This window comes from Paramormyrops kingsleyae, chromosome 19 (genome assembly GCF_048594095.1).
Source record: "Paramormyrops kingsleyae isolate MSU_618 chromosome 19, PKINGS_0.4, whole genome shotgun sequence".
NCBI lineage: Eukaryota > Metazoa > Chordata > Actinopteri > Osteoglossiformes > Mormyridae > Paramormyrops > Paramormyrops kingsleyae.
In genome coordinates, this window is record NC_132815.1 from 10,250,288 (window position 1) to 10,275,439 (window position 25,152).

At 50.4% G+C, this 25,152-nt stretch overlaps 1 protein-coding gene across 3 annotated transcripts in view; it reads left to right on the forward strand.

The window, feature by feature from the left end:
* Positions 1 to 25,152, forward strand: part of nbas (NBAS subunit of NRZ tethering complex) — a 128,406-nt gene that overhangs the window by 6,072 nt on the left and 97,182 nt on the right. For 2 of the 3 annotated variants that reach the window (XM_072702986.1, XM_072702987.1), the window contains exons 7-21: positions 2,583 to 2,716; positions 3,479 to 3,612; positions 5,233 to 5,331; positions 8,826 to 8,964; positions 9,156 to 9,221; positions 9,899 to 10,027; positions 10,277 to 10,340; positions 10,665 to 10,858; positions 13,712 to 13,960; positions 14,488 to 14,613; positions 14,881 to 15,032; positions 17,063 to 17,200; positions 20,216 to 20,294; positions 20,689 to 20,793; positions 21,170 to 21,306. In XM_072702986.1, the coding sequence (XP_072559087.1) occupies positions 2,583 to 2,716; positions 3,479 to 3,612; positions 5,233 to 5,331; positions 8,826 to 8,964; positions 9,156 to 9,221; positions 9,899 to 10,027; positions 10,277 to 10,340; positions 10,665 to 10,858; positions 13,712 to 13,960; positions 14,488 to 14,613; positions 14,881 to 15,032; positions 17,063 to 17,200; positions 20,216 to 20,294; positions 20,689 to 20,793; positions 21,170 to 21,306 (1,945 nt within the window). Of the gene's footprint in view, positions 1 to 983; positions 1,977 to 2,582; positions 2,717 to 3,478; positions 3,613 to 5,232; positions 5,332 to 8,825; positions 8,965 to 9,155; positions 9,222 to 9,898; positions 10,028 to 10,276; positions 10,341 to 10,664; positions 10,859 to 13,711; positions 13,961 to 14,487; positions 14,614 to 14,880; positions 15,033 to 17,062; positions 17,201 to 20,215; positions 20,295 to 20,688; positions 20,794 to 21,169; positions 21,307 to 25,152 lie in introns of those variants that run through there. The other variant, XM_072702988.1, reaches the window with a different exon arrangement.

Here is a 25,152-nt window from a genome sequence, read left to right on the forward strand (position 1 = left end):
TGTCTGTCACACGGCGTCGTGTCACTCTGGCGGCGGTGATTTAAAAGGGACATTATTTCCCAATAATAGGGACTCCCCCGAGGGTCTGCGAGAAGTTGTTGCTGAATAGAAACTGCGCGCGTGCGATTTACGATCTCCGGCGTTTGCTCTGCCCTGCAGCAGGAGCGATAAGGCCGTCGCCATGGAAACCCTCGCGCATGACTGACGCGTGCGTGCGGATGCTCGCCGCCGGAGCCGCGCCGTTTTCGCGTTAATACCGCTGCGGCGAGTTTAATGAAAAGCTCGCCCTCATTCATCCATTACAGCGCTTCTGTCGGGTTTCCCTTCAAAGGCGCATAATTCGCGTTAGTCTCTTCACAATTAATAAATTGCCGTTGTAATCTGTTAGCGCGCTGCTACGCCTACGGTAACTGGACTTTCGTAATTAAGGTTTTTATTCCCGCGTTCTTTTCATCTCTTCTCGCTCTTTCGTGTTTATTTGTTTTGTTTGTGTTATTTATTTACTTCTTGGAGCTATCGGTGTTTGGGATAAGCATGGAAGTCACTAACTCGGGTTATAGTGACGTTCTATCAGCAGCCAAAAGTTTATTGAGATTCAATACGACCTGATTAGAGAGTTGAGGTGAAAGGTGCGTGGAGGTGACAGGTGGGCAGCTCTCCTGCTTTCCTCAGTGGGATGGATCATTGTAATGGTGCAGGTTTTGTTTCAGCTTTGGTAGGGGCCAAATCAGACCCAACCCTCCTGCCTTCCTAAATACACTATGGTATTGGTAGGGGCCAGAGGTGGATTGTTCAAGTCCAGAAAGTAAAAATCCAGACTAAGACTTTGTTTCAACCAACCAGTTGAATATAAAGAGTCACACTCACAGAATATTCAGCTGGTTGGTTGAAACAAAATCTTGGTCTGGATTTATACTTTCTGAACCTGAAATTTCCACAACTGGTAGTGGCATATCTCTACCACCCACACGCATTCTACACCCTTGGATAGCTGGTCCTTAATGGGATGGGTATTTGCTTCTTAATAGTGCTGATTGCAGCTCTTTAATTAATACAATGGAATGCGGTTCCTATACATACACAGCCAGTACTGAGTGGTTCCTCTTTATCCCATACCTGCTTTATTCATGGCCGGCTACTCTGTGCCAGACAGAATGATCTCATTTTTTCTTGTCTCTTTTCTTGGAGCTCTGCTAGTCTTTGGGACCCCAAATCGGCTGTGTTGGTTATTTAAGAAGGTTAAATCGGGTCATTTAATTACAACTCTTAAAAGGTCCAGTGTGATGCTGGAACACAAACAGTGCTGCTCCTCCACCGGTCCAAAAAATGTAGTAAGATTGCACAAGTGACAGATGGAGAATGTGCCTAGCGGGACTTTAGGAACAGTAGTTTCTAAGTGCTGTTTAATTAGCCTTATTGAGGTATGCAGCTTTTGATCTTCTTGTACGGCGTCGTTCCGGCCCGGCTGCTACCAGGTTTGCTTCGCTGAGGATACCCGCAGTCCCATCACGCAATCTTCTCCCTTCCCGGCGATGGGGGTGGGACGTTTTGGGTCCTGCGGGCCTGGGATTTTCGGCGACTCAGACGGCTGTGAATTTAGTGCCTGTTGCGGGGTAAGAAGGATGGATGGATGGATATGTGGCGGAGGTGTCGAGGGTTTCCGGAAGCTTTCTAATTAGCGGCTGGTTTATGGCCGTACTTCCAGTAAGGCTCACTACCTGAATAATTAAGAAAATAATGCAGCTGATACTGGACCACAGTAGTACCCTCGCCTTGCCGTTTGATGTTGTGGGGGTCAGATTCCGCTTCCGCTCTGTGCGTGTGGAGTTTAATGCTTCTCTCAAAGCTTTACTCTGCGTACACTGATTTCCTTCTGCAGGCCAGAGACTGGCAGCTAGGCTAAATATGACGCGTTGAATTATCTCTCCGAAGTTGTAAATTCCAAGGCCTCACGTCTGACCAATCTCCTGTTCGAGGTACACATCTCGGAGCAAACATGGCTGCCTCCATCAACACGCTGTTGTGTGTTGTTGCTTTACGTTTTAGCAGATTTGGAGTGAGATTCTTTTTTCTGAGAGACAAACAAAACAACGAAACTCGAACCAGTCAAACCAATTAAAAGCTTTATAATATTTTAGTAGATCCATAGCGATTTTCGAGAGGCAAACAATCTAGAAACAAACAATAGACACTAACAAGTCTGGTAAAAATTTGATATAGCATGCTAGGATATTGTTTATGGTCATGATATGTTATTCTCTAAATCGACCACATGCAATTACATTTATAACTATTAATACATTTAACAAAATAAACATTTTTAAATATTTACAAAATAGAATTACTGTTGACTGTGTAAGCCACCATGTTGAAATGACATCACAGGGGAATCTTGGCAAACAAAATTCTGTCCGACATCATAGTCGGACAGGAGGCATGTTTCCGACGGGAAGTGACGTTTTTATCCGAGTTCCGACTGGGAGAGAGTGAATCCAACACGGGAATAGTGTATTCCATATGCTGGGCCAACGGTTGGGTGTATGGGCACAGATGTGATGTCGTGAGATGTCCCTCTCCCCCAGTGCCTAAGGATCCCAGCCCACTGTGGAGACGGGTGGCCTGGAGCCAGGATTGCACCCTGCTGGCATACGCTGACAGCACCGGCACTGTGCGCCTCTTCGACCTGATGGGCAGCGAACTCTTTGTCATTCCCCCTGTGAGTGTGCCGACCGCCACGCCCTACCTGTTCATCCACTAAACGAGGGATGTGAACCGTATTTGCACGCTGCACAGAAGCACCACTTTCCTCACACTTACTGCGTCATGTATGAGGGTGAAGAGGCTTCAACGAACTTATTCGAAATTCGAGTTTGCCATAGTACAGCAAACGGCTGTATTATGCAACAAACGTCTTACTCTACGTTTTTCCACTAATCACAAAGTAACACAAAAACACAGATAAGAAGTACAGAATAAAGTATAAATTAAGGTGCATGTACTGTAACCCAATCAATTCAGTTATCACGATGACACACATAGACGTGGTGCTACGCATACCAAGACATGGTCACCTTTGACCTTCAGCCTCTGTCCAATAGGGGCTGTCCTCCTTCCTGTATGCAGAACTGACTAGATGTTCCCACAATCCCCTGCTCCTATGGGTCTGTTATCTGCTGTCCATTATGGGGTTCTCTTAGTGTCCCTCTCTCCAGAGCTCGTTCCGCTGCACACATACTCAGTTTTGCTTGCTCAGCACGATGTCTGTACACAGCTGTCCAGCATTAATTCACAAGTCGTAATTTCAGAGGAGCGTACCAAATGTTTGTTCAGAAACATGGAACGAATTAAAAATAATAACACTGATCAAACGTCTCCATTTCTTGCAAATAAAACCGATCAGATTTCGAGGCCTTTCTTTTAGGTCTGTTCTCCCTTGATCATTTCTTCCAGGAGAGCTAACCTTTAATGTCTGTCACAGGCGGCCAGCTTCCCTGGAGATTTCAGTTATGCGGTGGCGGGGCTCATCTTTATGGAGTACACCAGTAGTGCCCAGTGGTCTGCAGAGCTTCTCGTCGTCACCTATAGGGGGCACCTCAAGAGTTACCTGGTCAGGTGAGAGCAGCCCGCTGCTTACATGGTAATGTGTCAGCGCTGTGGTAAATGTAAAGGATCGGGTGTGGTTTTTAAAAATTACATTTAGAGGAAGAATTTGCTCAAATGGCAGGCAATACAAAACGCCAGGCCAAGAGTGAAGGCGAAACGGCAAGTCGGATCCCTGTCCCGGTTCTTCGCTGGGTCTCAGTTTCAGCTTAGCTGGTGCCTTCATCGGCTCTGTGCTAAACGGGACCAGCTGTGCATCCTTAGCTCATAACAAACGCCGACTGATTTGAGAAACTCGCAGCAGCATCTGCTGGGTGCTGCCCCAAGCCTTGCCGACTCAGATGGGCAATTAAGGCTCTGCTGAGGTCTCCACTGCATCCCTCCTCGCACCTTCTCACCAGGACAATAATGTCCGGCGTGATTGAATATGTCACACAAATCGACCGTGAATGGGGTAAGAACATCAGCCGTGAAGATCGTCTCCATTTTATTTTCTCTGCGTGTGATTCTCTGTAATTAAACTGGAGCCCGGCCAAGACCTCTCTGAGCGATTCCTATTAGAAAAGCAACACGAGGCAGGCAATGTGTATTAACTTGCAGATTAGCGAATGATTTGAAAGCTCTACACATTTATACAACTTGCTAACAGCTTATGATTCTTGATTGGGTTTTTTTTTTTTATTTTCATTTTTATTTTTTCTGTATCACGCATTGCAGAAATTTGAGAATGTTCATATAATTATTCAATGGAAAGTGAAATAGGAATTTAGAATTCTAAAAATGTATAATTATGCCAAACCGGTAAAGAATAATTAGCGACGGTTAATTATGTTTTCTTGGAGAGTCTTGGCATCCGGCCCGTGTGTCACTTGCACGGTGAGCGTTTTGGGGTTACTGGGGCCTTTCCCTACTCCAGTCATTCTTCAGTTTCTGCCAATGTGCACGTGAGCAGTGGTGAGGCTGCAATTGGTGGATCTGGGCCGGAGTGGCATAATAAAACGCCACGTGAAAAGTCAATCCCGTAATGACTGAAACGCTAAACCCAGCTTATGGTCGGCATGCCCTCTCCGTTCCCGTCGATAGGGAAACGTTATCGATCCCCTTTGACCACGCTTGCTCTTCAGTGTATTTGGAATGAAAGACATAGTCTGCTAAGCAAACTGAGCAGTATATTTGAAAATGAACTATTCAGTCGGCATTAGCGGAGTCTGCATGCTGTTAAATGCTTAGGCGTGTGTTCAGGGATCATTGAACGTTAAGGAAGCATCAGTGAGTGCGTTTATGTTGTGCCGCTATTCAATAAAATTTATTTAAATATATAGCGCCTTTTCCCCCATGGGACCTTACATGGATGTGTTGTGATACATTCCTGTATCATTTATATAGAATAATTCAAAAACAGGGAAAGCAAAGAAATGGAAGAAAGAAATCCAGATGACACCAGAGTAAGGGCCACTGCTGCCTCTCACGTGTCCCTCGCACCCTGGGAGGTCGGGGCAGTTTGTGTGGAGTTTTTACATGTCATACAGAAGGAGAAGTCCTGCTGCCTTGAATTCCATAGACTTTAACCGCTCTGCCTCCTACTGGCTGATCTCTCATTGTGTTAAAATTCCGTCCCTCTCTTTTTCTCAGTGTTGGAACCAATCAGAGCTTCCAGGAGAACCACAGCTTCAGCTTCGCCACACACTACAGTCATGGCATCACCGCTGTCGTGTACCATCCTGGGCATCGGTGAGTAAAGGCCGATCCCCGCCACCTGAGTGCTTACCGTCAGAGGCTGGGTTCTGCGATGCTGGGTTCTGCGATGCTGGGTTCTGCGATGCTGGGTTCTGCGATGCTGGGTTCTGCGATGCAGGTTCAGAGCTGGGTGCCCTGGTTTCCCTGGAGCAATTGGACTTAAGGGCCTTGCTCAAGGGCCCAGCTGTAACATCACTGCCAGTCATGGGATTTGAATCAACAATCTACTGATCATGGGCACCTTGTCCCACAGAGCTACGCACTGCCCATGACACTGTACCTGAAATAGTGGTCTAGCCTCCAGTATGACCCTGCATAGCCCCATGATGACCAATGGCCTGTAGTACGAAGTGGGGTTACTGGCTTATCGGGGTAACTTGTCGTATTTAAGGTAGCACCGTTTAAATGGACCTCATATTCATTCACTTACATTTTGCCCAGACTACCTTAAATCCGCCAAGTTACCCCGATAAGCCAGTAACCCCGCTTCGTAGTACAGGCCCCAGGGGTGTAACAGTACACAAAACACACGGTTCGGCATGTACCTCTGTTTTGAAGTCACGGTTTGGTATGTTTTTGGTACAGCGGAGGTAAAAGAAACAAAACATAAATTGTGTCTCTGTCAATACTGCTGTAACCTACTATTAAAAAAATTAAATTTAAATAAATCAGAATAAATATTCTCTCACGTAAATACATGTAAAAATAAATATCCATTAAGGTGCACATTTAGAAAATTAACTGTACCTGATCTGTACTGTATTCACATTAGCAGCTTTCATCTTCATATAAGAAGCATGCAACACAAATATTGTCTCAAAAAACACAAAGCATAAAAAAATAAATATCCATCATGGTGCAGCATTTAAAAAATACCCGTGCTGTACTTGTATTCATACAACAGCTTCCAGCTTCACATTGGGATGTACGCACACATGCGTAGTGGTGCAGCTTAATCTTCCCCTTTCCGAATGTTGCGCGAGAGGAAAGACACACAAACACACAAAGGTTCTGCATTTGCTGCATTTGTTCGGTACATATGCGTACTGAATGATACCCATGTTGAAAATTTTCGGTATGAATACGTGTACAGATATACTGATCACCTGTCGTTCTTGTATTTAAACTGGCAGGATGTGGGATTTTGACCAATAGGGATCTTCGTGGGTGGAGCATGTCTCCTGACCCCTTGAAAGCTCCATAAACCAATGGCTTTTTTCCCAGCCTCTCAGTCTGGCGTACCAGAGTCTGCCCCTTCCTTTCTTCCTTCACCCTGCATTCTTTTGCCATCAGTTGCTAGCTGAAAGGTAAATTGCTGGATGTGTGGCGTGCCGGATCTTTAAGAGAGACTGTTCGGACGGCCCCCTCCACACGCGTGAGGCTCCCATGGACTCGGGCAGCAAGACACTCCTGCCTGTCCCTGCGTGACACTGGCGCTGCGTGACGAATCAACAGTGCTGGCGGTGGGACGTCACATGGCCGCCGCTCACTGTGACACGATCCCGGTGTGGTCGTGCCGCTAGAAAGCCTGTTTTTCTGACGTTCGTTCATTCAAGTGAATAAAATTATTGTCCAGGAGTTGGCCAACCCCGGTCATCCACCCCCCCACCCCACCCCAGGTTTCTGAAGATACGTTTTAATTAGTTTTAATTAGCAGCAGATTGATGGGGCAAACAGCTACTCCGGTGACCTGCTGTTGAAATAATTAGTTGAATAAAATCGTTAAGAGCTGCAGAAGTGAGAGGCAAAGAGTGTCTCAAGGACACGGATGGCCACACTTTCCTTCGTATGACGCCAAACCCCCCCCCCCTTTGCATTTTGTTTTTTTATGGAGGTTCAAGTTTATTTTCACCCTACTGTTCTCATGCAGTGAAGATCACGGTATGCTTAGGCATATGGTTAATGGTGTATTATAACAATATATGCGTGTTGGGGCAGGTGGGCGGCATAATCTATGTGAGATCGTGAGCTGTCAGAAGCTGCTGTTTTCAGAAGCTCCACTAGAGGGCAGTGCACACCCAAGGGTTTTTACTGCCATGCGACTGCTGCCCCCGACACCTTTCTGTCCACCGTCACCGTCTCCGGTTTAATAACTAACCGCGGCCGTGGATGTCGTGGGATGGCACTTGTCAGCGTTCAGTACAAATGGGGCCATCGGACACGGACCTGTCTTATGTAACGGTTTGTACGTTCTCTAAATGAGGGGGACACGGGCCTGCATTTCCTCTGTCTTAGTGTCGTGCCTGTACTCTGCCTGGGAGCTGTGGCTGACTTGTAACCGCTCGTTAGCCGCAGAATTTGGGCCCCGACAGTCTGTCATATTTTTATAATCCCTGACGTCATTGACGACAATCACTAGCTGTAATCCAGTAGAAAGAGGCGGGGTACTCTGAAGTGGGTAGGGCTCTATGGCAGGAGGTTGGGTACTCTGAGCGAGGTGGGGCTCTATGGCAGGAGGTTGGGTACTCTGAAGTGGGTAGGGCTCTATGGCAGGAGGTTGGGTACTCTGAGGGAGGTGGGGCTCTATGGCAGGAGGTGGGGTACTCTGAAGTGGGTAGGGCTCTATGGCAGGAGGTTGGGTACTCTGAGGGAGGTGGGGCTCTATGGCAGGAGGTGGGGTCCTCTGAGGGAGGTGGGGCTCTATGGCAGCAGGTGGGGTACTCTGAAGTGGGTAGGGCTCTATGGCAGGAGGTGGGGTCCTCTGAGGGAGGTGGGGCTCTATGGCAGGAGGTTGGGTACTCTGAGGGAGGTGGGGCTCTATGGCAGGAGGTGGGGTACTCTGAGGGAGGTGGGGCTCTATGGCAGGAGGTTGGGTACTCTGAGGGAGGTGGGGCTCTATGGCAGGAGGTGGGGTACTCTGAGGGAGGTGGGGCTCTATGGCAGGAGATGGGGTCCTCTGAGGGAGGTGGGGCTCTATGGCAGGAGGTGGGGTACTCTGAAGTGGGTAGGGCTCTATGGCAGGAGGTGGGGTACTCTGAGGGAGGTGGGGCTTTATGGCGGGAGGAGTGGTGCTCTATGGCAGGAGGGGGGGGTCCTCTGAGGGAGGTGGGGCTCTATGGCGGGAAGTGGGGCTCTATGGTAGGAGGGGGGGTCCTCTGAGGGAGGTGGGGCTCTATGGCGGGAGGTGGGGTCCTCTGAGGGAGGTGGGGCTCTATGGCGGGAAGTGGGGCTCTATGGTAGGAGGGGCGGTCCTCTGAGGGAGGTGGGGCTCTATGGCGGGAAGTGGGGCTCTATGGTAGGAGGGGGGGTCCTCTGAGGGAGGTGGGGCTCTATGGCGGGAAGTGGGATGTCCTGATGAGAGGTGGGAGCTTAGTTAGGAGGCGTGATGTTCTGATGGGATGTGATGTGCTGTCTGAATGTGGTCTGGATACCGGTATATAAACCTGCAACCAGGTGGGGACATAATGCTGACTGAGCATGAGGGACTATGATATGCTCAGAGTCATAGTTTGAAAACAAATCACTTCCCTTTTCCCCACTGTGTCCAGGTTGTTGCTGGTGGGTGGTTGCGAGGGGGGGGACGGTGACGCCTCCAGAGCCACCCGCTGCGGTCTCACGGCCTGGAGGGTCCTGTCCGGGTCACCGCATTACAAGCAGGTGACGAGCTCTGAGGATGACGTGGGCTCGGTGAGTCTCCTTCCCCTGAGGGTGGATGTGATGTGTCCTCTGTCCCCCAGCCATCTGTCTTGGTACCACAGCCCCCTCCATATGCTGAAATCCATCCTGTGGAGGCCCTGGGGTCTTTAGCAGCTGGCGCCCCCTTCTGGCCGTGCTCCATAGCACTGCTGCTGTGGGTCACTGTGATTTTCCTCCCGCAGGCTCAGAGAAGAGGCCTCTTCAGGTTACCCAGCTTTCGGCTCTTTGCGCGACAGACCAATGAGAAGGTAATCAGCCTTAGGCTTTTTATTATGCTTTTTTTTTGTCTTTGACAGACTCCACTAAGCACTCTATTCCAGCTATCCAGAAATCCTTAGTGCATGTCACATCTGTTATAAGCTGTAAAAATATCAGCCAGATACTGCCGGACCAGGTAGTCACCAGTATCCCACAGAGAGGCCTGTGATTTGAAGGTCTTTCTTTTTGTAAGAAATCACCATTCTGATTTCCTGTGGTTCCTGTGGCGATGGCCTTTCAGGGGAGAGCGAGGTGTCAGTATGAACCTGCAGGCTACCTTGCTTCCATGTCCAGTCCCTCCAAATTGGCTTCCCTGTGTTGGGCGGCCCAGGTGTCGGAATAAGCGTGGAGGACGGGGTTGTCAGTCCTCCGGCTCGCACTTCCCTCGCTCCACCTGTCCTGGCCTGTAGTCCCCTAGTTGTCCAAAGCGAGAAGAAATTACTTCTTAATTGGCTGCCCCAGTTGAACAAGAATGGGAAAAAAAAATCCCTAAACGACTTAAGGTCCGCCGGCTGTAAATTGGGGCTCTCGGTTTAAAAGGCTGCGGAGACCCGGGCTGGCTGTGGTGCATCGTCACGGGAACAAGCAGAACAGTCTGGGGACGGTCCCCGGAGGAGGACGCCTGAATGTCAAAGGTCACATGGCATGTTTTCTTTTCGCCGCCCAGGACGGCGTCTTCCGGATGAGCCTGTCGCCCGACAGCACGCTCCTGGTGGTCATTCACTTCTCGGGCCTCCTGACTTTCTGGGCCGTCCCGTCGCTCCGGCAGCACGGCAGCTGGATGCAGGAAGCCCAGGTAACGGCGGTGGCGGCGACGACGGCCTCCCGCGGTAGGGAGACGGGGTCTAAGCCCTCATGTCTCTAATCCCAGAATCGGGGGGATTACTTTCAACCCCTGCAGCACTCGCCAGTGTGCCTCACTCCCCTCCCGGTAGCGGCCTGGGTTTACCCGCCGGTCGGTCGCTGGGCTTGGCATCGAACCCAGCCCTGCCCACGTGTGGCAGGCGGGCAGTAAGCGGCTTAACCGCCTCTCTTCTTCCCGCAGCCCGGATTTGACGAGATCAACCCGGAGTGGAAGAACTCGCTGGAGAAGAGGAAGAAAATAAAAGGTATTTGTGTCTTTGGAGTGGCTGGGAACATCCCGGGGCTCCGTGCCGTGCGGCGTTCAGAGGCATAACGGTGCCATAATTAACGCGCGGCTGACGGGGGAGGTGATGATATGGGGAGCACAGAGAACAGGAGGCGCGAGCTGAGAGAAGGGAGATTGATGCGTGGTGTTATTAAGCTGGCGTTTTTTCTTTGGGTGAAGATGCAGCTCGTGCTCGAGTGGCTCATGGTGGGGAGAATTAGCAGGAAAGGTGGTAAATAGTAACTGAACGTTCGGCAACCATAGCAACAGTTTGTTTGTTTGTTTTGTTTATTTGCCTGCGCAGACAAGGAGCAGTACTACCCCCTGGTGGACGTGAACTGGTGGAGCGAGAACGCCGTGATCTTGGCCCGCTGCTCGGGCTCGCTGACCGTGTCGTCCGTGCACAGCCTGCGCAACCTGCTGGGCCAGTCATGCGAGTGGTTCGAGCCGTCGCCAATGGTCACCGCCGCCCACGACGGCGGCTTCCTTAGCCTGGAGGTAAGGCACCTTGCTCCCCCAGAAGGTGGAGAGGTTGTTAAAGGCCAAGGGGTCATTCTGAAGAGCTCAGTGAATTCAAGAGTGGTACCATCATAGGATGCCACCTTTGCAATAAATCAGTTTGTGAAATTTCTTCCCTGCTAGATATTCCACAGTCAACTGTAGGTGGTATTATTGCAAAGTAGAACCCATCTAGGAACAACAGAAACTCCACCGCGAAGCAGCAGACCATGTAACGTAACAGAGCAGGGGTCACCGAGTGCTAAGGCACATAAGGAGTATAAGTCACCAATGCTTGGTTAACTCGGTAACTGCAGAGTTCGAAACTTCCTTTGGCATTAACCCCAGCACAAAACTGTGTGCCGGGAGTTTCATGGAACTGCATTGTGCCGACTGTGAAGTTCGGTGGAGAAGGGATAATGGTTTGGGGTTGTTTTTCAGGGGTAGAGCTTGGCCCCTTAAAGGTGAAGGGAACTCTTAATGATTCAGCACGCCAAGGCATTTTGGACAGTTCTATGCTTCCAACTTTGTGGGACCAGTTTGGGGAAGGCGCAGTTTGTTTCAGCATGACTTGTGCCCCAGCGCACAAAGCAAGATCCATAAAGATATGGTTGGATGAGTTTGGTGTGGAAGAATTTGACTGACCCGCACAGAGCCCTGACCTCAACCTCAATTAGAATGAAGATTGCGAGCCAGGCCTTCACGTCCAGCATCAGTGCCTGACCTCACAAATGCTCTTCTGCATGAACAGGCAAAAATTCACAGAAAAGTGCCATCCATTATAGCTGCAAATGGGGGACCAACTCCATATTGATGCCTATGGACTTACAATGTCATTAAAGTTCCTGTAGGTCGAATGGCCAGGTGTCACAATACTTTTGTCCATGTAGTGTATCTCACCAATAATCTGTTGTAACGCAGTTGAAATGGTAGTACCCAATTACAATACAATGCGGAATTGCATTTGTATTTAGGTGATTATCAGTCACAGAGAAAAGTGCTATGCAAACTATGAGATATGGTCTTAGCCAGAAACACTTTGCATGCAAAAACTGCTGTCCAAGTGAGTGATAGTGATGTACGATTCATGAACAAATCATTCTTTTGACCCACAGGAGATATTTATTATATAATTTATTATTGTTTTATTACTATTTCTTATTTAACATGCATGTAATTACAATTTTGTTTGGCATAAGTTACTAAGTTTTGGTGTCGTGTTACCCAACCCTATTTTTCCCATTGAAATGTGTATTTTAGTATGAGGTTATAGTGAACACGAGGTTTTTCGGTAATGCATTAGTCACGTTGCAGCAGGACTCACTGTATGTATTCACTGTCCCCCCAGCCCTACATGTATTGTGTTTCAAGGCCCCATCCGTCTCTCCTGTAGCATACCATGGTGCCCCGCCCACACCCCTCACTGTGTGCCCCCCCTGCCCTCTGGTAGTATGCCTCACCCACAGCATGGTACCGTATTTATAAATGATCCTTCCCAGCCGACCCATCCGTCCTGTGGCTCTCTGCCCCACCCTGACTTTAGATTGTATGCTGTTTACTGTCTTTGCCGAGAGAGGAATTTCGGCTGGGTGTCACGTGCCTCGTATGTGAACTTTCATCTCCCGACGCATCAACTGTTTCGAATGCTCTCACAGCTCCTCCTCACTTCCCATGATCCTCTCTGGCAATCGCAAGGCTAGGAGCGAACACCTGGTGTCTTTCGGATGACCCAAAAAACCTTGTGCAATGGGTTCTTTTATCGATTGTCACTCCTCAGGGGTTGGAGTGAGCTGTGATTCCCACGATTGTCCTCATTTTCCCTGACTTCTTAATGCACATGTATAATATCCTTAATTATAGTGGACACGACTGCTGGTATGTCTCTTTATTATTAGGGATTGTAATGGTGACGTAGTTCTAGTGGCTGCCCCCTCTCTCGTGCCAGTAATTCTTTTGTTTCCCACCTGAGGTGTGTTTCATAAGGCACCCCAACAGGACAACACCAGCGGAGTCCAGAGTGGCATCCGCCTTTTCAGCTGAATAAAAATTTTAAGGAGGATTTTTCTCTTCACTTGAATTAGTTCCTTTTTCTTTTGTCTGCTTCACTAAGTAATTTTTTTTTTCCTTAATGAAAAACAGACCCGAGTGAGGCTGTGAGCACGAGGGAAACGCGCTGAACATCGCCATCGTTATTATCCTATCAAAAGGGTTTCTTGAGCTTCTGAATTGTGCCGCATGATTAATTGTCTGATAGATGTTCTGTGCACCTACTATCAGAGGCTGTCGTATGGGAGGGAAGGAGGCACTTGAAGCTTTTCTCCTGAGGGAGAGAGTCACCAAAGAAACAGCTCCACATGTCAAATCTGCGCTTATATTTTGAAGTCAGGTGGCACTGTAGCCTCACATCTCCAGGGTTGAGGGTTCGAATCCTTCCCCAGGTCTGTGTGTGTGTGTTTTACATGTCCTCCTACTTTACTTTTGGGACTGTTTCACTCACAGGGTTCAAAAAGTATACATTTTGGTGAACTTCTGTTTCTGAGTTGTGATTGTGTGTCCTGGAATACATTAGTCTCATGGCCCATATCTCCTGCGATGGGCTTCAGGCTCACTCTGTGCTGGTACTTGGTAAGCAGTTACGGAACGTAGAGGGGTATTAAATTCAGTAACCGACACACCATTTAAGGTTTGAGGCTTTCATGTTTGTACTGCTGGATAGTTACTGAAAACATCTGACCGTGAGCAACAGGAAAATATTGGGGGTCCCCGTCCAGGTCCTTGACCATAGCACCCCCTAGTGGTGCGGAATGGTAGTAATGCCTGGCAGTTCTGAGTGTGTGTTCCGTGGCTCTCCAGTGCGAGACCAAACTGGCGCCTAAGCGACCCCGGCCAGAGGATGAGGGAGGGGCCGCCGATGACGACTCTGGCTCTGAGGACGAGGGCTCCGCCCGCGCCCGATACCTGGGCTACGTCCAGCGGGGCCTCTACTACGTGACGGAGATGGAGCGATTCGCGCCTCCGCGGAAACGGCCCCGTGCCGTCGTCAAGAACTACCGGCTGGTCAGCCTGCGGTCCACCACGCCGGAGGAGCTGTACCAGCGCAAGGTGGGTTTCCTAACACGCACTTGGTGTCCTCTCCTTCTGAGGAGGACGGGTGCTATCGAATGTTTCCTACCAGTCAGAGTAATAGCTGGGTCGTCTCTACACTCCATTTTTTGGCTCCACTTAGACACCAGCCCTGAATGAGCAGAGACTAGGTTTGGTGCGTGAGACGTTAACACATTTTGATGGGTTGTGGGGGGTGGGGAGGGGGGGGGGTCTGTCTGTCACAGCTGGCTTGGTCGTCTCGGGCTGGTGAAGGGTTTCCCTTCATCCGGCCCCATTAGGACTCTATCAGCGGCCCCCCACACCCACAGGGATGTTCTGTTGTCATTCTGAACAGCTCTCTCCCCAGCTCTCGTCAGTGTTGTGTCCCTGAGTAAGACCCTTAAGATCCTTGGCAGGGAGAGTGTACCTGGATAAAAGCATTGGATAAATAATAATAAAAAATAAATAAAATTGGGAAATGGGGGCGGAGTGGCAGGGCTGGGGGAGGCCCTGATGCTGTGTGACGGTTCACTGCTGCCCCCTAGATCGACAGCGAGGAGTACGGCGAGGCTCTGTCCCTGGCACAGGCCTACGGCCTCGACTCGGACCTCGTGTATCAGCGGCAGTGGAGGAAGTCGACTGTCAGCATCGCCTCCATCCAGGACTACCTGGTATGTCAGTACTGGGGGGGGGGGGACAGCAGGTTTAAGTGGCTGTCAGTGCCACCTTAAGATAGAAAATGGCTTATGTTAGGCCTTAGGTTAGTTTGCATCGAGGAGTGTATCTAGTAGAGCTTTTTGCTAGCATAAGTGTGTTTGTGTGGCGCCCGGTGACATCACCACCATCCTTCAGCGTGAATATGCTCGTAGGGTTAGCATTAGCATTAGCGTCAGTGCGCACACTGCCACTTATCCAGCCGGCCCGATCCGCGTCTGCAGAGCAAGATCCGGAAGCGCTCCTGGGTGCTGCACGAGTGTGTGGAGCGGGTGCCCGAGAACGTGGACGCAGCCCGGGAGCTGCTGCAGTACGGCCTGAAGGGCACCGACCTAGAGGCGCTCGTCGCCATCGGCGGCGGCGAGGACGGCGGCAGGTCAGCCCTCTCCTCCTCTTCCTCCACCTGCTCTCCTCTCTCCTTCCCCTTCACATTCTCCTCCTCCCTCCATCCTTATTGTGACATTGTTATGTGGTCATCTCAGTTCCACCCACTGAAAAGCTGCATGTCACACTAGAGCGATTTGGGCTAAGTACCTTTCCAGAGGTCTAGAGTGGGACCCCCGGGACCACAGCCATCGACCGCGGCGTCCTTATCGGCCTCGCTTTCCGCGCTGGACTGCCACGTCTGTCTCGGCAGCGGCTAACTGATGGCCCGTGGGGGGGTGGTAACCAGCGGTGTGATCCCGACCACTGTTTGTGGGGGTGTATTTATTGGTCCCGGGCCTCTCTGCAGTCAGCCTCCAGGTCCGTCCTTTATTTTTAGCGAAGAAGCCAGTGGGTCGGAACGTAATTATGTTTTCAGTGAGGTGGGTGGGGGTGGGGGTGCACGGAAAAAAAGGGGGAAAACAACGACGCGGCGGATAATGAGAGGTCGCCGTTAACGCGTCTCTTCCCAGCCCACTTTTAAAGGGAAGGTGGGCTGCCTTCAAAAGGCACTTCGCCTACTCCAGGTTCTCGTTAAATCCATTATCCTAGGAGGGTAGAGTGGGAGGTGGGCGGGGCCTGGCTCAACGTGGCAGTCTGGCCGGGCTTCACGGCAGCCCGTGTGGCTCGGCGAGGCTTTATGGCAGCTTGGACTGACTTTATGGCGACTGCCGTGACTCAGCATCGCTTAATAGCGGTCGGCATGGGCCGCTTTATGGTGGTCAGTGCGGCTTGGCGTCGCTTTATGGTGGTCAGTGCGGCTTGGCGTCGCTTTATGGTGGTCAGTGCGGCTTGGCGTCGCTTTATGGTGGTCAGTGCGGCTTGCCGTCGCTTTATGGTGGTCAGTGCGGCTTGCCGTCGCTTTATGGTGGTCAGTGCGGCTTGCCGTCGCTTTATGGTGGTCAGTGCGGCTTGCCGTCGCTTTATGGTGGTCAGTGCGGCTTGCCGTCGCTTTATGGTGGTCAGTGCGGCTTGGCGTCGCTTTATGGTGGTCTGTGCGGCTTGGCGTCGCTTTATGGTGGTCAGTGCGGCTTGCCGTCGCTTTATGGTGGTCTGTGCGGCTTGGCGTCGCTTTATGGTGGTCAGCGCGGCTTGGCGTCGCTTTATGGTGGTCAGCGCGGCTTGGCGTCGCTTTATGGTGGTCAGCGCGGCTTGGCGTCGCTTTATGGTGGTCTGTGCGGCTTGGCGTCGCTTTATGGTGGTCAGCGCGGCTTGGCGTCGCTTTATGGTGGTCAGCGTGCCCAAGTGTTGCTTTATGACAACTGATGCCCCTTGCTGTCATGGACCCACCTGCTGTGGGTCGAAAATGGCCTCTCTCCTTCTCCCTCCCTCCAACCTAGATCCTAATGGAAGTAGTAAAATTACTATGTGTCTGGAAAGTTAACACAGATCACTGTCCAAAGGCAGTTAATAAAATATAAGGGTCACAATAAAGATGATTACTAGGTGAGATTTAACTGACACCTGTGGTTGTACTATAAACCCCTAGACCCACATGCTGAGGCCAGAAAGAGCCCCACCCCTGTCCCCCCCCCCCCGTCTCCAACAGCCTACACTCTCGTCAGGAAATCTGTCCCCGTAAAGCCTTTAATTTGTCTTTGTGATCGGGGGAACGTGCCAGCCACATTTCTGAAAAATGTAATTATTATTGTAATATATTTTAAACCTGCAGCTGGCGCCGAGATGCAGCTGAAAGGCTGTTAAAACTGGAGGGCAGATACAATCCACGCATTACTTTGCCCACCTGATTATTCTCCGCGTATCGCTGGGTAATAAAAAGCAATCCCATTTCTGCACGCTGCCACAGATAAGTGGAATAAATCTCGGCGGAGTGCATCTTGGGGGCCGTCCCACCGCCCACGGGGCTGGGCGATTCGCACGCCCGCTCTTCCAAGATGAATATGCTTAATCTCGTATCGACACGCAGAAGGTCGTCCTCTTTGTTTTTTAACTCCCCCCCCCCCACCCGAATGGCAAACGCAGATTCATCCTGGCGGGCGACGTGGACGCTGAGGACACTCCCTACGAGGACTTCCTCTCGCCAGCTGAGGAGCTCCGCAAGAAGAAGGAGGGGGAGGCCAAGAGGAGACAGGAGCTCCTGAAGAAGGTGGACTTCAGCAGGTAAGCGCCGGTGCGACCTTGGATGCCCTCGCTCCCTGCGGGGGCCAGACGCTCGTGTGCATGGGGGTCCACTGCTTCCCCTCATCCTCTGATAGGGTTTATGCCGATTCTGTACGTCTATCCATCTGTCTGTCATCCAACATATCTCACTCCTGTGCACGCTATGGAAGACCCGCCCTGCATTATTCCCAGGCCTGTGACAAAATTACTTCAACCAGGCTCTCTCCTCCGCCGCCCCCCAAGCCCCGTTGTCCTCCTGAGAAGGTGGGCCTGCGATATGGGCAATTTAGACCGAAACTTACCTAACCGTGTGTCTTTGGACTGCGGGAGGAAACCTGCATAACATGCGGAGACAAGCAAACTCTACACTGCCAGCTAGGGGCAGGATTCGAACCCGCAGCGCAGGAGGTTTGGGGCCACTGACCCAGCGTACCGCCTGCCAATGTTCATTATAAGACCAATTAATGCTACTAGTATAGAAGAAGACCAAAAATACACTGGAGAGGGGGATCTTGGTCTGACTCTGTCCTGCTGTGTCAGTGTACAGCTTGCCCAGAGTGCAAAGTGCATTGTTTTGCTACATTAAGCCATAGTAGTAAACGACTAGTCGGCATATTAAACAGAAACAAAAGGAGCCGTGTCTGTAGATTAGCCTTGAATCTGTTGGAAGTAATTTATGCTGTCGATGGCCGGCACCAGGGAGGTGCTAATGAAGGGCCCGCCGTGCTAGGAAGTGACGAGGGCTCCCTGTGGACTGCATCCCTACGCCCTGTCAGCCGTGTCACCTGCCCTGACCGACGCAGCATTCCCATGGCAGCCCTGCTTTATTCCTGCCCCACGTCATTAGGCATTGGTTTAATGCCTTATTGACGCGCTGCGGCTAGCTGACTGACGCGTGGGGGTTTACCAAAGCATCTCCGACGATGAGGGAGGACGTGCCCCCCCCCCGCTACTGTAGAACTTAAGGAATGGGCCCCAATCGAGCTGCGCTGTGTGTTCCAGCCATGACCTGTATTGAGACTGAAGTTATTTTAAGCCTAATGATGCACGATCAGCCGAGAGCTAAGCTCGTCAAGCACGTAAGTGGACCCCGGTGGCATTCCCGTAATGGCGCTGTGGGGGTCGCGTCTCAGGGATCCACCAAGGTTAAGCCGTGTCACCGGGTTGCCTTTTTCTGGGTGGCCGTACATCACTAGAGGGACTGTCTTTGGTGGGATTGGTGGACCGTGCAGGCACCAATCACCAGAGGGACTGTCTTTGGCGGGATTGGTGGACCGTGCAGGCACCAATCACCAGAGACAGTGTCTTTGGCGGGATTGGTGGACCGTGCAGGCACCAATCACCAGAGACAGTGTCTTTGGCAGGTTTGGTGGACCGTGCAGGCACCAATCACCAGAAGGACTGTCTTTGGCCGGTTTGGTGGACTGTGCAGGCACCAATCACCAGAGACAGTGTCTTTGGCGGGATTGGTGGACCGTGCAGGCACCAATCACCAGAGACAGTGTCTTTGGCGGGATTGGTGAACCGTGCAGGCACCAATCACCAGAGACAGTGTCTTTGGCGGGTTTGGTGAACCGTGCAGGCACCAATCACCAGAGACAGTGTCTTTGGCGGGTTTGGTGAACCGTGCAGGCACCAATCACCAGAGGGACTGTTTTTGGTCGGGATTGGTGGACTGTGCAGGCACCAATCATCAGAGACAGTGTCTTTAGCGGGATTGGTGGACCGTGCAGGCACTAATCACCAGAGACAGTGTCTTTGGTGGGTTTGGAACAATGAATACCTGGTACAGCTGGGAGGGAGCAAAAATGTGGACTGTCTGGGGGTCCTCGAGGACTGGATTGAGAAATGCTGCTCTGGGTGATGGAGGTGCCCGCGCAGGTTTTCAATGCCCTTCTTATGGAATCGAATGGAGGGTATTTGACATGGCAGCTATGGGGAAGGTGGTCAGAGGGGGTTGTCCCATTCTGTGCAGCTCACTGACCTTATGGGGCCATTGATGTTCAGCCTTGCTGCTGCTGTCCTCATCCTTCTCATTTTCACTGTCTGGCGACCGTGTGTAACAATAAGCTTCTCAAGATCCCACATCTTCATTTGTCGCGTCCTCCCCCGTCTCTGCTGGAAGCAGATGGTAGGCTGTCTTCCTGATGTATAGGGCCAATCGCGACTGTCAATGGCTCTGACTGGTGTCAGAGGGACCTTTTCAAGAGGGAGTTGTGGGCTTGGCTGCTTCTATGATGATGATGGTGATGATATTTCCCCCCTCCTCAGCCATTTCCAAGGTCCCTGGCTGTCAAGTAGGAAATTAAAAATGCCCCCCAGAGCTGCAAAGACCGCAGTGGCCTTGATTGACCTTATTAAACTTGCTGTACTGCCACTGTCATCAAACACCGATGTAATTAGCTTCATTGTTTTATCTTCTTCGTCTTGCCGAAGGCCTTTGCTTAATTTTGGCTGCAGGACCCTTTTCTCTGTTTAATGTGATGAAGATGGAGGAGCCACTTATTGGCAGGGGCACTAATTCTGCTGAGGGAGGATCCTGTGTTGGATCTGTGGGTCCGTTTGCACACGGCCCATGGGTCGAGCGGGCTTCCGCCGTCTCCAAGGAGACACCCAGCACTCCCTCGCTCTGGCACTCTTAAGTTGCCGTGAGTGACCGTGACCCCCCCCCCGGGCATCTCTAATTTGAGAGGATGCTGGTGCTGAGGGTCCCCAATGTTCATTTTCTTTACCAAATCGAGAGGCTTCACCGTGTCACGAGTGCCATCACTATGTTATGAGTGGCGTCCGCTGTGGGGCAGGTCTTAGGGCCAGAGCCCAGCAGACTTATTTACAAATGTTCCTTCATCAGTTGCCTCAATTTTCAAAAATCAAAGTAGATTTGTTTGGTTATAAGATAAAAACACTGACCAGCCGCTGCACGTTAGCCATTGCACACGTGCAGTTAGCTCACTGTCGTTTCGAAGTAGATGGGCACGCAGGATTATAAATGCCAGTTTGTGTCCTTTTTCGCAGGTTGACACTGGAGCAGAAGGAGCTCTGCAGGAACCGGCTGAAGCTCTTGTCTTACCTGGATCGCCTAGCAACCTACGAGGTAATGACAGGAGTCGCTGCGTTAAACGATCGTTTGCGGGAAGCGTTTTTAACACCGGTCGCATGTGCCCTCACCTGTTACTGGAACTGTGTGCTTGGTGAGCATCCAGTTGAATGCACTCCGGTGAATCGGGTAATTATGGGATAGCTGTTGATTGCGATCAAAGTGTTCGTTGTGAAGCATTAAGACAGAGAGCCAGGGACAAGAGACCCAGCCACAGCAACAAGCTCTCCCCGGACCGCTCACACCCTCCAGATTGGAATGCAGTACATCAGCACACAACGATGGATGCTTTATATCAGAATGAGAAGGGGGGGGAACAGATGGCTATAACAGCAGTGCGGGGGGGGGGGGGTGAATATAATGCGATCAAGCTCTGCTCTGTCCCCTGCAGGAGATCCTGGGCGGGCCGCATGCTGCCGAGCAGAGATACGATGCAGAGTTCTTCAGAAAGTTCCGGAATCAGAATATCGTGCTGTCAGCAAGAACGTACGCCAGGGTAAGGGCCTTTCTGTCCTGCCCCCGCTTGGCCCGGGACGGTCCCGCATCGTGCACAGGCTCCCCGCATTACCTGCGACGGACGGCGTCCTGTAGGGATGCGGTGCCCGTTGGGTCCTTTCCATCGACGAGCGCGCATGCTGGCAGCCTTGCACCGAGACGCGGCTGGAGAGGCCACCCGCTGAGGGCCTGGCATCCCACCGCCCTCTCGGTTGCGACGCCCTTCGCATTTTACCCCTTCAGGAACGCGTTCGACTCCCCAGGTGGATGACGGTGTTCAGGTTTCCCTCCCTGGGCACCCTGCATGACATTAACGTTGGGTGCGGTGGATTCATTTAGCCATTTATTTCGGTCTGCTCGCTCTTTTCGCTCGCTAGGAGAGCAATGTGCAGGCCTTGGACATCCTCTTCACCTACCACGGTGCCGAGCTTCTGGAGCACCGCCTGGCCATCCTGTATAACTTCCCCGAGACCAGCTCTCCCCACGAATACGTGGTCCTCCTTCCTGAAGCTTGGTAAGGCGTCCTGTTAAAGGTCTGTGTTTGCACTGCTCATGCGTTGCCTTTCCTCTCAGCCTGCTCTGGTCTGTATCCCCTGTTGGTCTGACGTCTTGTCACTTAAATGCCCCCCTCCCCACATTGTCAGGGTCTGTAGACACACCCAAAGGCCCAGGTGACACCTCACAAACCCCTTTGTTTTAGCAGACACTAGCTTCAAAAATAATCTAAACATGGCTCTTAGGCATTAGCATCATTTTGGTACCTTAAATTACTTTTTTTTTTTTTTTTGGTCAAACTTTTTCTAAAGCTACTGACTTCTTCCCAGTGCCTGACGGATGCACATTAAATGTGCGCCAGTTCTTATAAGTGCAAGTGGTGCATTTACTAAAATTTCATTCCAGCATCTGCATGTGGTCACAACAAATTAAAAGATGGAATTCCCATAAGGTGTGCGCTGGAGTCTCTGGGACGTGGTCTGCGCTGTAGGATTAATTATCCCTGAATTTACTCTTTGAAGCAGCTCATTAAGCAGCCTGTCTGTGTAGCTTTAGGGTTCCCTTTTCTGCAGTGAGCCGGCATTGAGTTATTTCCCCATGCTGTGCGGTTTGTACATAAGTTGTTACATAAGCCTCGTGTCTGTGACCTTCTCCACATCCCGCCCGGATGCATTCATCACTGCACCTAATATCATGGTGCTTTTCGTTCGCTAGAATGCCGCCCTTGCTGGACCAATCGCTCAGCTGACGGAGACCCAGCCTTGTGAACTGTTTTCTCACCCATAACAAAAATGTCCACCCAGCTCCTCTAGGTTCATCAGTCAAAATAGTGGCCGTGCCCATACGTTTGTTGGGCTCCCCTTCAGCCCTCTTCAAAATCTCTCTCAGCGTTTTATGCCTAAAATCAACATGTCCGTTACCGAACAACAGAATGCCTTTATTGTCGTCATACAGGGAGCAAGTAGAACGACATTTCTGTCTCTGTATATCCATATATTTTGTTCCCCCATGAGATACACATGGACAATGGGGTCCAAGCAAATTATCCAGCATCCCTGTAGCAGTTTGGGTTTTGGGCCTTGCTGAAGGGTCCAAGCCAGACATGATTACCCTGCCCAACCTGGTAGCGGGCATCTTCCGATCACTGGCGCAGTGTCCTAACGTGCAGAGCCACTCACCCCAAACATCCATCCGTTCCAAGTCCAAAGCTGGACCGATCTATTGTTTATCGAGAGTTCTGTAATTCACTACCCCTCCCCGCCCCCCCCACCCACTGGTCTTAGCGTCGATAACATTCACGTCGCTGCGCTGAATTGAGCTTCATTTATTTATTCTAAAGGATCCCTTAATGCACCGCCGCATCCGTTAATGGCGCCGGGCGCACAAGCGGCACCAGTGGGAGTGACTGCGGATTACGGCTCATAACCAATCGGGCTGAAGGCTGAAGCAGCGTTTGCATGCGCACGGTGTGTGAGCATTTCTAATGATCGTTCACAGCCCGTTTATTTGGAGACTGCCGCTGATATCGACATCCTTTTCCCTAGCAACCATTTAACTCTTTGAGGCAGACAAGCAGGCAAGGTGTGTGCCAGAATTAACATCATGGACACTTTGTCCAAAACTCGTCGCTCAATTATCCACATCACATTGGTCTCCATACATTGTAGAGGGTGTAATGAAGGTGTGCGTAAACCACAAAATAGTGTCACAGGTTTTAGCACTTTTGCCTTATACTTCAAGGGTTGCGGGTTCACATTCTGCCAATTCTGTGTGCGTGTGGAGTTCCCCGAGGTTTCCTCCCAGAGTCAAAACATATGCAGTCAGGTTTATTGGCACCTCTGGAGAACGTGCCCTATGATGGACTGGCATCCAGTCCAGGTCGTACCCCAGCCTGGTACCCTGTGCTGCTCAGGGAAGTATCAAGACAGGATATGTGGTCTTACTGACAGTCAAGGATTTTGCTCCCTCCGAGCTCCTATGGGCTAGGTTAGAAGATGGATGGATAGTATCCACTGTTTATTTTCCTTTCTACAAAGATTTTTTGACTGGCTTGAAAATCTTACCGCCATTTGTATGGCTTTCGCCATAGGAAGCATTAGTGAGACTTCAGCTGCTTAGGAGAGTCTGACCAAGGAGATTACAGAGGCTGTGATACATCCGCAGAGCCCCTGCTAATACGGCGTCTATGAAGGTTTCGGCTCTTAATTATACTGCCCCATGAGTATCACCTGCTTATCCACAATGCAGGGGAAGGACTCCAATTAAACCCTCAAAAAGGGAACAGACAGGTTTTCAAAGACGAAATCCGTAACAGTACGGAGAATACTCTCTACAGTGTTGTTTTTGAGGTATGGTCTTTGGTGTGTAGGTGACATTATAGATGTTTTGTTCTCTTTGGCTGACAGTCAGGAAATGAGTTTTATTTATATAGTTTATTGTGGGTTTGAAGTTAAATAATTATTGTGCCGCATGGCCATTTGTATGTGAGTTTTCCTCCATCTATAAAGCAGCATTGAACCTATTGGGTTTGGCCCCTTGCTGGGAATGGATCTGTGATGGTCGTTTGTTTATGTGGCCCGTAGGGTCAATGGCCGACTGCCACCTTGTTCTGTGTTTGGGAAATTCTCCTTCTGTTTACTGCGACTACAAAGTGCACGAGCAGAGAAAACAGTTGGGTTAAAAAATCCCAGAGGAGTTCATTTAGTCAGACTTAATTAAACTTAATTAGTGTTCAACACATCTTCATTTCAAAAGCAAAATGTGCTTTGCTTGTCATCATAGGACAGTGTTAATTTTGAAAACACATAGTGCTTCAGTTGTGCCAAGTGATGGTATTTTTCTGAAGACTAACCGGCCTCTTTAGTCTCCTGTAGGCAACTCTATCTCTGTGACTTGCTGCTAGCTTTGCATGCGTGCAGTAGTGTGGTAATACGTGTCAACGTCACCACCAAAATTTAGCGTTCACGGGAATTCTGAATGGGCCAGTCGCTATGTCAGGGACCGGATGAATGTTGCAAATAGTTTCACTAAAGAAAAAACTCAATTCAAGGCCAATAACATAAGGGTTTCGAGAGGAACTGAACCACTGTTCTGCTCTGAGTTCATTTGCTGTCCATACCTGACTGGGCCACAGGACCGGTTGTGATGGATCTGTGCCGCTGTGGGCTGTTCCATTCTGGTGATGGGTGACCACCTTATAAGGAGCTGCCTTCACATTCAGATGCAGCCTCACATTAGGGTCAAGCACCTTGGAGCGTACCACGTGGATGTGTTTCGGGGGGGTTGCAGCACCAGCTGCTGAACCAGCACAAATGAGAAGCGCTTCAGATGGCTGCGGCCGAGCGGCACTCGCTGGTGCGTGTCCACATTCTTCAAGATAAGCTGTTGACGAAGCCTATGATTTACGTACCCGCAAGATCCGCTTTAATCCGAATCAGTCTGAAGGCCGATGTTATCTATAGCTGCCTTAAAACATCAAGGACACATTAATCCCCATTATGACTCCCATTCTGGAGAAGGTGGCACCGTGATTAAGGAACTGAGGAAGATTCCCATGCAGCGTTCTTGGTGTGATTGTAGGATTCGTGGTGGTTTTGGGCTTTTTTTTTTTTGGATGTTCTCAAACAATCCATGGATTCCAGTGAAAATCTTTTATGAGTTTAATCTCTGTTGCATCTTACAAACATGTACAGGGCGCTAAAAGGACTGGGAAATAAATGCTAAAGTCAAAAACCAGCATTACCCACCTTGCCGTCTGTTTTTCTTAAGCGTCTATCCATTTCAGGGTTGTTGCAAACCTGGATTTCATGCCAGGCAAGGAAATGGGCACCCTGGAAGGGATGCCAGCCTGTCTCAAGATACTCGC